An 18,736-nucleotide genomic window follows, 5' to 3' on the forward strand; every position below is an offset into this window, starting at 1 on the left:
GAGATTTTTGAACGTTCAAAAATTTGCTATCCAGTGGATAGCGCTATTCGGCCTTCGTGCAGCCGGCTCCTGAACTTCTCGTGAGCAAATACATTCGTTTTGTCAATGAAAAAGTAACTACTATTGACAGTATTTTGTCATTGAACAAATATTTCTTGTGACCTCTGCGTACTTAAGATTTTTCAGAAAACTAACAATCCCGCGTGGATTGTTTGGGGAAGAAAGGTCGTTATTGTTGTCATCTAACAAATACCAAATGAATCCAGTTCTTTAGGGTTTAAAGTAATGTTTTATTAAAAAATAGCCGCAAATTTGGATGTCAATGTGTCATAGAAAGTCAGCAACTGTTTGAATTGTGAGAATTAAATGTAAGCCGGTAAAAATGTCAGCGGAGTACTGCTTCAGGAAGATAAAGAGTGAAGATTTTTGACGTTCATATGTATTTATCATAAGAAAAAAGAAGTTTTCATTTTTTCGTTACGCGAGAAAATTAAAAGTGCGTGCGAATAGGGTTGTGCTGTGAACATCACCTTCAGCTATAACTTTGATTTACTCATTAAACTTTCCAATTTCATGGCTTTTAGCATATCTCCCTTGATTTTAAGTTTTCCTTGCATAAACGCGGCTGTAGGTTTAAGTTTTCCAGTAAACATCGCAATAAAGTTGTCTTTGTTCAACGAAAATATTGAATCAGCCGGTGTTGAAGGTTCTCCTTCTCCAGCACTTCCTAAATAATGAATAACATGTATCTATATATTCACACAGAATTTGCAACTCACTTTATCTGTATAAGTCAAAAACACCATTCGTAAGTTTTCTTCGAACATTTTCACACTATTTGTGATCAAATGCCGCGTATTCAAAGAAAAATTCTTAATCAACTTAATGTAATTTATAATTTAGTACCTCCTCCTGTTTTGAGATCTAAAAACCACGTCCCATGATCGGTAATATTAAATTGGTAGACGGCTTGAGTGCCAGCCACAACATTTTCATCACAAAGTCCTTGAATCTTTTCAAACACAGAAGAAATACTGTCATCTTTACCACCATCAGCAGCCTTTCTTGTATTCCTTTGTTTCAATTTATGAATATCACGCGCTGAAATATCCTCAACATCAAGGAAAAAATCTGGAAGCAAGTCTGAGCCTAAAAAAAAGACGGAAAAGTCACGTCCATACGTAGGAAATGAATCTGATAGTCACAGCCTTCGTCATCATTTAAAATACATACAATGAAAACAAAACAATCTTTCAAAAAATAGCAGGAAAAATCTCGACATGTTACGAGGCCACACTTCTTCAGGCACTCAATCCATAAAATAAGTTATTTGCGTGAAAATTTACGCAAAAGGAGCATCCATTTATCACTTTATTTTCATTTTTAACTTACGTTTTACTGCATAAACTAAGGCATAAACTGTGGTGTGAAAACATTCGTTGCACAAACATCGCTACTTTAAGCCATAAACATTTTTGAAAAAGTTTATGAAGACCGAAAATAAAGTGACGTACCAAGGACGTGGTAAATTGGTGCACACTAACTTCTTTGACAATCAGTGACAAAAATATTGTTTATAAATCGAAGATTCGAGACCACAGCAAACTCTTAGTGTGATAGAAGGGGAGAGTAGCTACGTACATTGTCAAAATCACATATTTTAAACAAAACTTAATGCGCTATTTTTCTAATAATGATAGCTCGATGTTTCTAGTGAAAGACGGGTACAACATTCACAAAATAGTGTGTTGAAGAAACGAGTAAAGAAAAAAAATATTATTTTCTTACCGGGAACACAAGAATATTGTTCAAATTCAGTAATACCAACTTCGCGTAAAACATCCTCATCAATAAGAAATTCACCAGTCCTTGATTTACTGTCTCTAGTTAGTACAACATAAGCCGCATCACTCATGATGTCTGTCTTACGACATTGTTGTAGAGCATCTCCACCAGCAAGCATTTCCATTGCTGCTGTCTCGATAGCTACACAAGACAAGGTAAATTAAAACACTTGTTGGGGATGCATTTATCCAAGTCCTGTGAGTATGATATTGATAGTGGGCACTTATATACAGATGAGGAAACACAAAGTAAACCTCTAGGGCAGTTGTCTATGGATGAGGAAACTAATGTTAAAATGCGCGAATGGGAAAGCACAGTAAGCACACGTATATGTTTACATACAGTAATACATAAAAGAACTCAACCAAATAATCCCATAAAAAGATTATAAAGTCGTTCAAGTGACAGACAAATGAAAAAATATTTAGATCGCTACTATGTGATGCATGCCATACCTCCTGTAGCACAATGTTAAGATGAACCCCTAGCTATATGACTCTGTAATACGTAACTGACCTGTTTTTGGCCAAAGAGCGTTCACTGCTACACCATCATCTTTAAATTCTTCAGCCATACCAAGAACACACATGGACATACCATATTTAGCGATCGTGTATGCTATCAAAATACCAGAACATAAAAATCGGGTTTAATTCACTGACAAAAGTGACTGACTTTTCTCGTATAGTTCGCAGGTGGTGTACATAAATATGAGCACCACTAATTTTAAAAACTGGATTGTTAATACTTCTGATTCAATTAATGTCCACTAAAATACTGAATACATGTAGTGAATAAAAGTGTTTTGAACAAACTGAAAAAGCTGGAAAACAGAACTGGTTGACTACCTTATAGCTACATATGTACGGCACACACGTGTAAGAGGGGCCTTCGGACTCAACAGCTAAGTACGTGGAGCTACTTGAAATGAAATACGATGGCCTACCTACGTGTCCTTTAAACCAAAGGGGTTTCATATTTAATGGCGGACTGATGTTTAAAATATGAGGGTTCTTGGCCAATTTCAAATATGGAATACACGCTTGAGAGCTACATAAATTAAACATCGTAAAGAAATGAGATGAATAAAAACACCATACGTAGTCAGACATTCCAAGTAGGATAGGTTAGGTTATTTGGGTACTTAATAGAACAAAGATTTTTACCATAAAAATGTTCCTCTGGTATTGACACCGTTCATTAGGTCGTATCTGAAAAAAAAAATAAACATTACTACGTACATACATAAGTTACACACACGAGACTTTCGCCATTATGTTTAGAGATACAATTCCTTATTCTGGACCCAATTCCTTATTTATTATATAGCCGTTTCAATTATTTTTATATTCGTTTCATTAAAAATTGATGGCTATGTTATTGGGTTTATCTTTGCTCATTGCCATTATCCTCGCACATCCACCGTATTTATAAGCAGTGAGCATAGGGGCGTTTTAAAGCTTTCCATCCTTGAAAATGAGCCTTCAATTAAATATAATTCATCAATAATAATTTACTTTCGAAGTTGATATTCTTGTCACTCCAAATTAATACTCACATTGTGTTGAAAATACGTATAAGCCTATAATGACAAGTATCTGTGCTTGATTATAAAACTGTGAACTGTGTAGATATCAGTTAATTGACAATTCTATCAGACATTACTAGTTGTCAAGAAACAGTAAGCCTTTATTTTAAACTACTTACTCATTTCAACTAAAGACATCAATAATAACTAAGTAAGGCAAAGCATTTAATATTTCACTGTCACCATATAGCTAAATGTTTATTGTGTGAAAGATGAGCTTCCTGACCTCTTCATAGGAGTCGCCAATGTTCCAGTCAAGCTGATAGCACTTGCATTATTTACAAGAATGTCAATGCCACCAAATTTTTGAACAGCTTTTTCTACCGCAGTTTTTACGGCCGATTCATCTCGTATGTCAACTATACATGGCAGACACTGTCCTCCAGCTTTTCAACTACATATAATGAATGATGTTTGTGAGTGAAAAACATATATATATGATGACACGTGAGCCAACACATAAAACAAAGATGGGTGTTACACTTAGACATCAAATCATTGTCATAAGTCAACACTCAAAATAAAATCCATGTGCCTGCAATCCAGATGCACAACTTTAACAACAGAGCAAAGTTGAAAATACAATGGAAGACAGACTTGAGTTGTACGCATCTTGAAGAAAAATTTTCTTGCGCTAAGAGTGGGGAAAATAAAATCATCAGAACTGCTTACAAATGAAAAATACAAGGCACATAGTGAAATTTTGAAGATGTGCATGAGAAATCAATGGTAGTTTGTTACTCTTTAGTTTGTACTTTCTCAGACTTTTCGTTAGAATTACTTTTTTAACTCCTCTTTGAGCAATAGCTATGATTGTTGAAATAATACACAGATATATTTTAAAGATTAAGGAAAAAATATTTAGCACTCACTATCCTATAAATATCTGGAAATTCCTTATTCCAAAAGTGATACATAATTCTTTACAATATGCATATCTACAAGAAAATCTTTTATTCTATTGAAACAAATTTCTTTTGCAAGAATTAAACATCAAACATTGCTGACTGTGTACATCAAAACAGACATCAAAAACTGACCTTCTTCAGCAGCTGTGTAAATTGTTCCTGGAAGCTTTGGATGCGGCTCAGCTGTTTTAGCAGCAATGACAATATTTGCTCCATCCTGTGCTGCCTTTAAAGCTATAGCTTTACCAATACCACGACTTGCTCCACTAATAAAAATTGTTTTTCCAGCAAGTTAACTAGAAAACAAGAGAAAAGAGTCTAGACAATGAAATGCTAGCATTGATTGGTCTAAAGTCGAGTTTGCTTTGTATTAGCCTGTGCAGACCAATCTGAACTAAATCAATTAAATTCATGAAAGACAATTTGCAAATCAATCATCAATACATATATGTAAAAGGACAAATTCAAACATTAATGTCCCACAGCCTGGACATTTAAATTCATATATACTCTCTAAAGCCAATGTTATATATGAATTTAAATGTCCAGGCTGTGGTCATACATACATTGGCAAAACTGAACGAAACCTACACACAAGACTAACCCAACATGCTACTAATTACAATAATTCTAGTGCCATCTCACAACATTTACTCATTTGTCCAGACGCCAACTACATCTCACACCTTTTCTCACTTCCTGACGCTGATTCCGACCTCGATCTCACACACGTGCCACTCAATCCTTGTAACTTGATTCCTAGTAATACCAAAATATTATATCACTGTAAAAATAATAATCCTAATCAACTTCTCATCTTAGAAGCACTTTTGATAAAACGCAATATGCCACAACTTAATAGTGGTCTTAAAGCTTGTAAGAAACTATCTCTATTTTAATGTTAGTATATTTTAGTCTTATAGTTCTCTAATTACATAACTGCCATTTCCGCTTGTAAATATATAAAAGTTTCGCAGCCTGCATTGTAAACCATAAGTCTGATGATGTCTTTGGAATAAAGACGAAATATTACACATTATTTTGTTTCAAACTCTTGTAATATCTTGAATATCAAGAAAACGAGATGTCCCTCTTCGGAATTTGCTTTATTTTGTATTATTTGAAATTGTCTGCTTGTCCTGGTTATATTGCTCATCAGAACAATTTACATTGTTTGGGATATATTCAGGATGCTGTGGTATATTGGAAAAATATATCGATTGATACTGAAAAAATTACTGTATCAATTGTATGGAATAATATGAATTTATGAAAATTATGAAAATAGGTTTAGTTAAAAAAAGTGTTAAAATTGATATGTACCTTACAAAGGAAGCAAATTTCAATTTTTCAAGGTGACCAAACTAAATTGAATGGCAATTTTTCGTGACAGTAAATGTTGCCTAATATTTATGTTCAAATTAAATTGATGATAAATCAAATTCACAATTGAAGTTTTTTATACAATGCTTTTTTGTTTAAATGTTGTTTATGTTTTTTTTTTTGGTTTAGAGGTCATTTATGGCAGTTGATAGTTTCTAATTTGTTTATGCAAACAAATGCAAGACTGATAATTTCGTCTCAAAAGATCATCTGACCTCCATGTTAATATACAACTGAGTTGTTTGCTCTGGTCTAAGATTATATCACAACAATGAATGTAATTGTTATCTATAAAGTTTGTCAACTGACTTGTGTCTCTATTTTTTATTACATAACTGGTCTTGTTTGTCATGTACCTGACTTTTTATCATACCTATGGTATAGTATACAAACCATCTCAGTATTTGCTAAAGGGATGTGAAAACTTTGTTGAACTTTCGAAGGAACTTTCGCCGTAAATTGCCTTTCAATATTTCAATAGCGATTGCTTTACTTCAGTTGAGAGGAACATCCGGTTTGACTGTAAAGTGATAATCACAAATTATGTTGTCGAGATAATTTGACTTCTAGCTTTGAAATAGCGTAGCTTGGAGCTTGGTCATTTTCGACAAATGAAAATTGTCTCTTTTGTACGTGCAATCCTCAACCATGTCCCTCTGTTTTAATGAGTTTATAGTTTAAAGAGAAAAGAAAGTTAATCAAAGGAGGATTTTTCTTTCAAGTTTCTATAATTACAAATAATGTCACAATCATTGTGGATTTTTTAAAAAAAGGTTGAACATGACAATGAAATTTAAAGACATTATAGCTATATACGAGTCATGCTGTGGCTAATGAATAAAATGAAATACTTGCTTTTAGAGAAGGCTTTACATTCAAGATTAAATATGAGTTAATTGCAATCACAACTGAATCGTTGGCAATCTACTTCTATTCCATAAAGATATTCAGAAAGTAGCGAAAACAACGTATAATATTATTTAGACCGTTTTCATCAATTCATTTCACGACATTGCCATCTATTCATTAATTCAGGTTACCCATGTGTATGCTATGCGTACCTTTTTTTAATTTTACTTTTATACATGTAAAATCTACAGCTGCTTTTTTGTTTCATTTGCAGCAAAAACAGGAGATGCTTGTGAAGACAACCCTCGAATCATTTATCTGGAAGTCGGTTTGAAAAATGAAGAAGTATCTTCATGTTTTAAACATTTTTTGGAATATGTGCAAGAAGAAAAACAATTACAGCAGTTTTTTGTAACATTGCAGTGTTATGGAAAATGGAAAAAAGACAGATTGAAAACATTTAACCATTTTCGTAATAAATACCCAGAATTAGTGACGTATGTACCTTTACAAGATGATGACGTCATGACAGCTTGCAACAAGCAGCATCCAAATTTTCTTATCAACATTGTTTGGAAGATAATCGTCTCTAGAACTGGTGATGTTAAACCAACATTTGCTATGCAGGCCGTCATACCAACAAAACATGATAACGGTAATTTTCTTAAGAATATGCAAGCGAAATTCACTGGCTTGTTGAAAAGTGTAGGTATAGAAAAATCAATTGAGGTAATACTACTTACCATGATAGAATAAATGGAGGCGAAGTAGCCGGGTTTTTTTACAATAAATTTGTCATAAAAAATATATAGATAAATCTTAGTGTAGATAATTAGTGTAGCTACCATGGCACAAACTTCAAATCACTTTTAACCGCAACGTTTTATAGAAGAGAAGAAAAAGATAAAAGTAAAGTCTCCAAATTTAAACGTGTGCGCAGACCTTTACTTCCAAGAGAAATTGCATCTGCGGTCTGTGCAACTTTCTGCCCCTGTTTATTTCCGATTTTTGCACACTAATATTTAAATGCATGACTGCAATTGGAAGTAATGTAAGGATTGCTTAATTAAGTGACGATATTTTGTTTTCCATCATCATTTCTACTGTATGTTAGTTTCTAAATTTTTGGAAAAACGACAAGTTGTATAGTTTTGCCATTTCTACACACTTTGGTTTTCGAATCCATCGAATTTCGATCTTTTGCCTTTAAAACAGCTTAAAGGACAGGACTGGAAGGCAAGTTAACAAAATTCTTCAAACTATACAAAGAACACGCTGACTATTTCTCCTTTAGTTGCGGCTTTTTTTCTCGCTAAAATCTGAAGAAAAAAGGCCTAACAAGCTTTCCCCTCGAACAGGCCAACCAAATACTGAAAAGTAAACTTCTGCATATTCAATCACAAGTGATGTTGGTAAAAAGAGGTTACAGAAAATACCAGACAATTATGCACTTTGCCTTTACCATGAGTACCATGAGATAAAGACTGAATTATGGACAGACGTCATCAGTGCAAAACATTCAGAACTTACGTTTACTACATAAAAGAAAGCAAGTCATTAATTGTTGGTGAACAACATTTCTTCTTGTATTTTTATCATTGAACTTAAGTGCATGTAAGGATATTTAAAGGAATATAATGGTGACGTCACTGATGTGGTTATTAGATAAATTCAAAATAATGTTTAATTAGTGTTACTACAGATATTGCCAAAATACGTACATATGTGCATTGAAACCCTTAAATCACTGAGTACAGACTACACAGGTCAGTTCCTTTCCATGAATATATGGTGGACATGGTAAAGAACCACAATGGCCTTCAACTAAATATAGCAATGCTCCATCTCTATTTGCATGAGATCCAAGTATTGCTTCTGGCTTGCCATCAACACAAATGTACTCAGATCGCTTGTGATTATGACGTTCAGCCATTAAATAACCTTTGTATTCCAAGGTCCATCCTGAAGGGCAGATATTGCGCGCTGGAATCATCATGTGACTACCACGTGACTTAGCATGACATACAGCACACGGAGCATCTCGGTTGTGTAAGTTTGGATTTGGAAATATATGTTTCTCAGCAGAAGAAATCTCGTATTCAGTACCATAAATGATTGCATGACTCTGAGTACCAGCAGCGTATTTCTCGTATATTGGATTCAACGGTAAACAAAGATAATTTGATCCACTCCCACCGTGTGAATAAAACGATCCCCCGATTGCTCCTGTTTTTCATAAAAAGATGCTTTAGAACTGCAACTAATGAATACGACTACATGGTTTTTACAAGAACCTAGGTTATTATACAAAAGTCGATTCGCGTATATTGCGTCGAACATTTACAATTAAAAAGAAATATGACTGTCCAGTGTTACGTTCTGAGCATATAAAAAATTCTAATGAACATATTTAATGAAATTCTTATGCCTGATTCACACGAGGTAAATAAACAAAATCAAGAGCGTTAACAAGATTAAACAACGACATTCATCAAAGCATTTGACACAGGCGTAAGGGACGAGGGGAGCCGCTGTAAAAAAGTTTGATGATTGGTCGGATGAATTGTCAACATTGACAGGTCTGGCAAAAAAAAGTGATAAAGAAGTTATGACATGCAATTTGAAGTCAAGAAGTCTGTTGTTTGATTGTGAGTTGATGCAAGCATGAGGGAAAGACTTCATCTTAAAATATATAGAAAGCCGATTTCTTTGTATTTGAAACCATTAAAAAATACTCAAACTAGGAAACAGAATTTTATCGCTCATACATGCTTATTTTACTTGTTTAAACCTATACTGGTTGTAGCTAAATCATGAATCGCAATTACGTAGATTTTCTTACCAGAATAAATCTCAACAGTTTTCGTTGTTTTAGGACAATGTTTTCTTCCCCATCTGGTATAGACCACTCCACCGGTTGACGTGGGTTTACTTTCAGGTCCTGGTGGACCAGCTGGACCAGGTTTTCCCTGCTTACCACGAGGACCTTATAATATTTAACTTTAATATTAGCACCTTTGACTATATGAAGCCTAGACAGGAGTAGTTTTCAAATCTCGGTTAGACACAGTGAAAAAAACGACTTTTAGAAATTAGGGAGCTTATGGGACACCCATTGGTGTCCAGACAACCACAATTTGTAGATCGTGGGGTTCCCTTACAAGGACACTTAAAAATTGACTTCTTACTTGAACTTTTATGATATACGAATGAATACCACTTTTTTGAAGGTGCACTAATTTTTTTAAAATCAACAGATCACTCTAACATGATGCAGTTAAAAACTGAATAAAAATATCTAATATCAAAAAGTTTCGTTACAGGCTTAACCATTGTAAATGATCACATTTTAAGCATGGAACACTTTAATCTTATGAAAGCTTCCTATAGAAATTCTATGTCCCATTAGCTATTTAACTATGTAAGTCTATATGGATAATGGATGCTATATTATATTACATGTCTTTGATTGCTCAAAAAACGTTTGCTTCTGTCATTTTAATATGTTTTCTGACCTTTTCTCACAGCAAAATTAGGGATGTATTGCTATCGCTAATTAAGGGCCTCTTATTCATATATACATGTTATAAATCCGTACATTTCAAAAGATATTAATTCAGCATATCATGCATAAATGAATAAGAGCCCTTCACCTAACTGGCGATAGCAATACATCCCTTAGAAAAACGTGCACTTATTGAACGTAACAACAACATGTCATTTGAAATCGTTTATTTATAACGCTTAGAGACTGTTTAACAATGTTATCAACTTTTGAAAGCGTCAAACTTTTCATAATTTCATAACAATATTTATGATTTTCTTATATCATTTATTTTTGTGATGAGCAAATGCAAGTGTAAAGAGATTTTTGTGTTATGTATAAATATGATTATTGTGCTATGTCATACATTCATAGTGGTTCATAGGTGATGTGAAATGCAAGTTTGAAACCTCATGTTCGTTTATTTCGATGCATTGTTGGTGTAATCAATTTCTTTGCATCGCGATTATTATTGACCCTCTAAAAAATTTGCAACTTTTTCCAAAACCAAGAGCACAGGCAATCTAAGATATCACAAGTCATCTAAATCTATACATTTAGTCACATAATATCAAACCAGTCAGACTAACTATCGCACTTTAGCGATGATATTATGCTTTTGCCGAATGTAATATTAACGCGTCTAACTAAAGCGTGAATAATAAAACTAATAACTCGTTAAAAATATTCCACGAACAAAAAAGCACAAAGCCTTTAATAACTCATCCATTTCTTCAACACATTCTGCTATCACACAAAACACGCAAAAGGAAAATGCATGTATAAAGTTCTGACCATTTCGGAAAAGAGCCTGCTATAAAATCTTTAATAGATTTTTACGTTCCGTTTGAATTAAACATCTAAGTAATTAAAATCCATAAAATCAGGATCTGGACTCGTAAATGGCAGGCAGCCAAAAGGTAGTAATTTACTTTATACGAGTTTATAGCTTTTGTCAAAATCGATCAAATAATTTATTTAACTAAGAGGGTATAACAGTTAATAAAAGATTTAACGTAGTTTCCAGGAAATACATTCAACCACACATAAACTACAGATAAAAAGAAAATGACCTCTGTTAAAAGAAACTCACCACGCAATAAAGCATCTCTGCCATCACGCCCTAAATTGTAAGGTTATTTTAGAAAAATTAAATTCAGTAGTAATAGAGCTACGTTGTGGTAGTAAACATTCTCTTAAAATATTTCACAACTTCAAAAGTAAACAATGTTGTATAACTCACCATCTCTGCCTGGAAGTCCTGGAAGTCCTCGACAACTTGCTACTTTGACATTCTGTCTCTTAAAAACACTTAACAAACAGTTAAAGTCGTAACTATAAAGTGATAATTCGCAGCCAGCCTAAATTTAGTGAAACGTGAAACGATTTAAAATATGGAAAAGAGTACAAATTTGAAATAAAAAAACTCATAAATCTTTAATTAAGCGCCATACGAAGTTATTTTGTGTACTTTTCTATCCATACAAAGTCGGAATGTTGAGAAAATGCCAAAGTAAATTTGCTAGATGATAAATACTCTCTTAGTTAAATCTGTCTGAATCATTTCAAGTTGCTCTAATCTTCAGCTACCAAGGTTTGAAAATCAAACTCCTGGAACAATTGAGCAATGACAAAACAAACTCAATAATTAGGGGTACAAAAGAGTCCAAAACAAAAAATCATACCAATCCCTATTTAATGAGTGCGTACTAGTGTACGTGTATGTGTGAGCTAGTATGAGTAGGGAAAATGTTTTCAACTGGTTAAGATTCTTATTACGTCTTTTATAGGTTACTTCAATGCAACCTAAATATGATCAGTAATTATAAAATATGCCACGTTTCAACACAACATATCGTATCTAAAATATCAAATGATAATGCCACAAACCTTTCTTTTGCTTTGTCTTTTAACTTCAACATGGCATTTTTGTCATCATTATAATTGCAGTAGATGACTTTTATTAGAAAAAAAATAATCTGGAGAGTAGCGATGTACATTATTTTACGTTTTTATAGGACGAAACTTATCCTCTCTGTCAGCTATTGCAGTTACAAGTAAACTTTGCAATGTAGTCTGTGATATTTTAGTCAGTTTCATCCAATCATATGCTTTGTTTTCATATTTCATCCAATCGTTGGCTTCAAAATTTATTCAGAGACAAAGAGTGAAATTGCTTTGCTTCAGCTCCACAATGATTTTTCTAGTTAAAACAAGAACTATCCATTGAAACACCCTTTATTTATAATTCTGCGTTGGGCATTGTGTAGCCATAATTAATGCATCAAGTTTGATTTGTCAACCGTCTCCTTTGTCTTTGATTGGCTCGGTCTTTGGTTTGATTGAAACTTCCTTCAGTTCTTCTTTTCTATTCTTTTAATAGATTGCACTCACACAAACAGCTGGAGTACCGTAATGTTACAATGTGCATCAACATATTAATGATGCAACGTCGTTGTTATTTTATTAACTTTTGACGAAGGTTATGGTCACTTAGTTCGTTGTAATGTGTATGGTATATTTTGTTTATGCTGTATATTAAAGATTGTTGAATGTCGATGGTTGTCTATTCATTTAATAAAGAGTACAAAGCTCATGTTAGAGACGTGACTAGAACGTTAATTGAGGGTGTATATTCATATATTCAGTTGTGCCCTACTGATTTCTTTGGAATTCAAAATACTTTCAAAAGAAATTAGTATGGCACAACGTAATATATGAATATACACACCCTAGTTCACGTTCTCTCTCAATGAATTTATTTTTACTGATAATCATTTGCAAGAAGCAATTGTTTATTTGCTTTACGGTGAGGATATAGTTGGCGATAAATACTTAGTCAGTAGCGTAGCCTACCAGCAAATTTTAGTCTCGAAATGTGAATTTGAGGACATTATTATTCATTTTGTTAGAAATTTATTCTTTTCATAGTACGTGTACGTGTTTTCACAGGCTTATGAAAATCATGAATACCTTTGAGAGAACTAGAGATCGGATGTTGAGATTGATTTAATTGATAGTGATAAAATTGTTTTGTACACTGAGGGTATTATAAAACAAGCTAGATCAATCAGTGCACGCGATTTATTATTTTTCTTTTATATTAAAGAATCGGTGATCATCGAATTTGAGTTAAACCCAATGTCAATTTCATCTTAGTATACTGGAAAAATAATCTAAAAGTTTGGTGTTAGCATAGACAAAAAGATACGACAGTAATTTTATGTTTGTGAGTGTGTGAGAAGTAGCCACAGTTTTAGAGTAGTTGCTGCGCATGCGCAAATAAATATCATCTGTTAAAAAGGTCTATCTTGTTTCATATTTTGGTTATGTTTGGCCATTACAGAATAAGCAAATGACTATGGGGCATAAGCTTTAAGTGACAAGCTTTTATTGATAACGCCTTGTCATTCTATGAAAGATTGTGGAGTCAATGATGATTTCAATATTCTATATGTACAAATATTTTGGTAGCAGTGCATACTAAATAGTCTTAAATTGAAGATTCCTCTCAAGTTTCGGTAAGTCATTGATCATAGCCAAACGATGTACATTCAAAGTTTTGTTGACTCTACAGACACAAGATTTGTTCAAATGTAATTAATTTCTCTTAGAAAAAAACAGCTGGTTCGTCTTCGCTGAGCTGACATTAAAGTACTTTTTCATGCAGGCAAAGCAAGTTCTAAATTTTAAACAACAGCTGTTGAGTACGATTGATGGATACAAGTCTCCTTGCTAATTGGCTATTGACTTGTGAGTTACCTTACTGTCGTCTTATTAAAAGTCAGAGAAAAGTGAAAGTAGTCACGGTGTTGAAGGCTCAGATCTAAGAGGAAAGGTCCCAAACTTGCGTTTTACATACTTGAATTATTTAAACCAATATTCGTAAATATTTTGTAAGTACCTGTTTCAGATATCGACCTTTATCGATAGTGAAAGGAAAGAATTAACTAGATAATTTGCTCCTGGATCTTGTCTCCAGCTGATAGGGAAGGTAATGTTAATTTTATAAGACAGGTGACAGAAAGGATTACCTGAAGAGCCCTCCCTCGCAGTTTAATTTATTTGGGGAGCGATTTTCCATTAGTTCTTTATGCCCAAGATTGGGATCTGGCGTTTCACCTAACAATTTTGTTGATTCAATGAACATCAAAAGGAGAACTCGTATTTATGAAAGCTTTTAAAGCAAATGTTTCTGTCAGTAACTACTGAAAATATTTATTGGGATGGTGCTCTTTAAGAGACATTCTTCTTTTTGCAGTTTGAACAATGCATGTGGCTTCTTAACCCTTCGTGGGATGCGTTTTTTGTTTTGTTTGGTCTCATTCTCCAGTAATCAATGTGGATTGATGTTGCATGTACGTTGTCAATTGGCATGATGGCTGCCAGTACTAGTCGAATGCGTTTTCTAATCAATAAGGCAATAAGTAATCTTATTAGATATGCATATAGCACCAGGTTTCACAGTTAAGTGAGTCCAGAGTTTAATTTATTTATTATGTAGAGGTGCACTTAAAAGGTAAATGAAGGGCAGTCAATTTTATTCAAAATTTAAGGTGAATGCTGGATTTTATTCATGTTTTACTATTAGTTTTATAGATCCATACTACATACGCTATATTGCAGGACAATATAAGTAATGCATGTCTTTCATACTGTAATCCCTTTACCTTCTACAAATTTAATATGGTTCTATAATGGGAAAACTCAAATATCTAAAATAACTCTGAGTATTATCATTTCAATATTAGTAATAAGGTTATGGGATGATCGGGCGTAAAGATATGAAAACCGCTGCTGGAAAACATTTAAACGAGGTAACAGTTTTCCAGGCTGTTTTCTTACTGAATAAACGCCAATTGAGCAAACAACTTTTGCTTCAAATGGTGCTTGGTGGATTTGTAAAAAGTGATGGTGGCATACAGCAATTCAAAATAGGTACGCATTGTGTACATGTTTCATATGGTGCTCAGTGGAGATTTGTGGCAGTGATGGTGGCATACAATTCAAAATAGGTACATTATTATTTTATGTGTTTCATATGGTGCTCAGTGGAGATAATATGTAACTAATGATGATGGCATACAGCAATTCAAAATAGGTACGCATTGTGTACATGCTTTATATGGTGCTTTCGGTGGAGATTTGTAAACAGTGTTGGCATACAACCAATTCAAAATAGGTACGCATTGTGTACATTTATATGGTGCTCGGTGGAGATTGTGCTGGTGATGATGGCATACAGCAATCCAACATAGGTACGCATTGTCTACATGTTTATATGGTGCTCAGTGGAGATATGTAACTAATGATGATGGCATACAGCAATTCAAAATAGGTACGCATTGTGTACATGCTTTATATGGTGCTCGGTGGAGATTTATAAGCAGTGATGTTGGCATACAGCAATTCAAAATAGGTACGCATTGTGTACATGCTTTATATGGTGCTCGGTGGAGATTTGTAAGCAGTGATGTTGGCATACAGCAATTCAAAATAGGTACGCATTGTCTACATGTTTCATATGGTGCTCAGTGGAGATATGTAACTAATGATGATGGCATACAGCAATTCAAAATAGGTACGCATTGTGTACATGCTTTATATGTTTCGGTGGAGATTTGTAAGCAGTGATGTTGGCATACAGCAATTCAAAATAGGTACGCATTGTGTACATGCTTTATATGGTGCTCGGTGGAGATTTGTAAGCAGTGATGTTGGCATACAGCAATTCAAAATAGGTACGCATTGTCTACATGTTTCATATGGTGCTCAGTGGAGATATGTAACTAATGATGATGGCATACAGCAATTCAAAATAGGTACGCATTGTGTACATGCTTTATATGGTGCCCGGTTGAGATTTGTAAAAGTGATGGTGGCATACAGCAATTCAAAATAGGTACGCATTGTGTACATGTTTCATATGGTGCTCGGTGGAGATTTGTAAGCAGTGATGTTGGCATACAGCAATTCAAAATAGGTACGCATTGTGTACATGCTTTATATGGTGCTTTCGGTTGAGATTTGTAAACAGTGATGGTATCATACAGCAATTCAAAATAGGTACGCATTGTCTACATGTTTCATATGGTGCTCAGTGGAGATATGTAACTAATGATGATGGCATACAGCAATTCAAAATAGGTACGCATTGTGTACATGCTTTATATGGTGCTCGGTTGAGATTTGTAAACAGTGATGGTGGCATACAGCAATTCAAAATAGGTACGCATTGTGTACATGTTTCATATGGTGCTCGGTGGAGATTTGTAAGCAGTGATGTTGGCATACAGCAATTCAAAATAGGTACGCATTGTGTACATGCTTTATATGGTGCTCGGTTGAGATTTGTAAACAGTGATGGTATCATACAGCAATTCAAAATAGGTATGCATTGTCTACATGTTTCATATGGTGCTCAGTGGAGATATGTAACTAATGATGATGGCATACAGCAATTCAAAATAGGTACGCATTGTGTACATGCTTTATATGGTGCTCGGTTGAGATTTGTAAACAGTGATGGTGGCATACAGCAATTCAAAATAGGTACGCATTGCGTACATGCTTTATATGGTGCTCGGTAGAGATTTGTTAGCAGTGATGATTGCATACAGCAATTCAAAATAGGTACGCATTGTGTTTATGTGGGCAGCCTCACAAATTTATAGACACAATGAAATAGATTATTAAAGTAGTTGAAATAATGATAAATATTTAATATTCTTTACACCAAACTTGTTCAAAATCTGAAAAAGTGTTTTGTGCTCACTGTTCATTGAAATTACCCGACAACTGTCAAAACGTTTGCATTTTTTAAATGTCATCGCTCAGACTGCATGACAGAAAACTGTGACGTCGCTCATATTTTAAAAAATATCTTGCAAATTAATTTATACAATATTGTTTGTTTTTTTAAAAAATATCTTGCAATAATCTAGACTGTAATAAAACAAAGCATTTTGAGAGAAAAGTCAGTGTGTGCGTTGTTCCAGTCTATATTCTTAGCACAAAATCGAATGCAGAAACTCAAACTCTAACCTTCAGTCAATACCAAACTCCATAAACGGCAGGCAAAATGTATTTTAATAAAACAAAACAATAGAAACTCTTACAATAAATAAACAAACATTTTAACATAAAATGTTTAGTATTCATGCTGTTGTTTTGTGTTTTATTACAGACTAGGTATTTTCCCATGTCTTTATACACATACCAGCTCGTTAGCCATAAGTAATAATCCAGTTAGAAAATCATCAAGGTCTAAATGGTACCCTCTCAATCTTCTTAAAAACTTTGAATATTTTTGATAAAACCTTACAAGTTAGAAAACAAATTGTACTACAATTTAATTCATGCTGTTAATTATTCATTTACCTCCCAAAATATTAGCAACCTCTTCTCGTGTTATCAACTTGTTAAACTTCAGGTAAAATAGAAGAGAAGCAAGAAAACATGCTTTTTGATTCACAAATCTCCAAAGGTCGTTAAATCTAAAGATACATAGTGCCTTGTTTATTGGTTGAAAACAAAAACCAAAAGAAATTAATAACAATAGCAATTTTATGGAGGGCTTTGATAGGGTGAGGACTCTGGGGTGTTGACTGAGAAAATTTTGTGATAAAGACGTCCCTTTGGCAGGATGAGTGAAACAATTTTGTTACTTGGACGTCAGAATGGAGGGGTGAGGGAAAGGAAGTCAGTATGGAAGGGTGACTGAAGCAACTTTGTGGTAAGGATGTCATTGTGGAGTGATGAGTTAAAGAATTTAGAGGAAAGGATGTCACTGTTGTAAGGATGATTGAAAAAATTTTATGGAAAGGATGTCACTGTAAGGGGTGATTGAAGAAATTTTGTGGAAAGGATGTCACTGTGGAGGGGTGATTGAAGAAATTAATTACAGAATTTATTAATTACCTATAGTACTGTCCAGCTGGTATAATTTGTGTAAGGTCAGAATATTGTGACTTCAGTGTTAAGAACTTATCTTCAGCCTGGTTGCAAATTCCAGATATTTCTACAATAATTAGATGAAAAAGTTTAATAGCAATGATACAACTAAGTTATTCGAGCTACAGTGCACTGACTAAACAATGATGCCTGAGATTTTATAATCGTAAAGTCAATGTCTTGTAAGGAAAAATTTTAACTTGCTTTCTGATTGTGGGTTATGATGAACAGCTTGCAAGATAGCAAAAATTTCTCTTGTTGTCTTTTCAACATTTCTAGCAGCTATAGCAATTTTCTATAAAGAGGTAAAAATAGTAATTTTGAACATCTTTGACCACAGGAAATGCATGAACCGTGGGGAAAATGGCAGTCTGCAATCGTGTTTGTTATCGTGGGGTTTGGAGCATTCCAAGCTCAAAGAATCAAAACAGATAGAAGTACCTCACGTATATCTTGCTCTTCGTCAACATAAGTTTGAATAGAGGAAAACATTGCTATTATTTTATTACCAGCATTGACTTCCATAATTTCTCCATCCAAGAGATTGGGAACAAATATTATCTCTATAGCGACAGGAAGGAAGCTCGTTGTGGTTTGAGAGTCATGTAAAGTTCTTATTTTTTTATCTTTCTTCAATTTCGATAGAATACAGTTGCTGGATACTTA

The 18,736-nt window shown here is 33.9% G+C and overlaps 2 protein-coding genes and 1 pseudogene across 2 annotated transcripts; all 3 read right to left on the reverse strand.

The window, feature by feature from the left end:
• Positions 1-269: 269 nt before the first annotated feature.
• LOC124455256 lies at positions 270-4,681 on the reverse strand (annotated as a pseudogene).
• Positions 4,682-8,130: 3,449 nt separating this feature from the next.
• On the reverse strand, positions 8,131-12,083 carry LOC124455175 (short-chain collagen C4-like). The gene is made up of 5 exons (XM_047005884.1): positions 12,008-12,083; positions 11,361-11,428; positions 11,211-11,240; positions 9,416-9,559; positions 8,131-8,799 (listed from the first exon to the last, which is right to left on the reverse strand). The coding sequence occupies exons 1-5, from the start codon at positions 12,037-12,039 to the stop codon at positions 8,318-8,320; spliced, it is 756 nt and encodes a 251-aa protein (XP_046861840.1). The 5' UTR covers positions 12,040-12,083; the 3' UTR covers positions 8,131-8,317.
• Positions 12,084-17,489: 5,406 nt separating this feature from the next.
• LOC124455257 (translin-like) lies at positions 17,490-18,620 on the reverse strand. Its single transcript, XM_047005947.1, has 4 exons — positions 18,512-18,620; positions 18,275-18,365; positions 18,038-18,137; positions 17,490-17,613 (listed from the first exon to the last, which is right to left on the reverse strand). The coding sequence occupies exons 1-4, from the start codon at positions 18,593-18,595 to the stop codon at positions 17,490-17,492; spliced, it is 399 nt and encodes a 132-aa protein (XP_046861903.1). The 5' UTR covers positions 18,596-18,620.
• Between the last annotated feature and the right edge of the window lie 116 nt (positions 18,621-18,736).

The sequence above is a fragment of the Xenia sp. Carnegie-2017 genome, unplaced genomic scaffold, assembly GCF_021976095.1.
Source record: "Xenia sp. Carnegie-2017 unplaced genomic scaffold, XeniaSp_v1 HiC_scaffold_30, whole genome shotgun sequence".
Lineage (NCBI taxonomy): Eukaryota > Metazoa > Cnidaria > Anthozoa > Malacalcyonacea > Xeniidae > Xenia > Xenia sp. Carnegie-2017.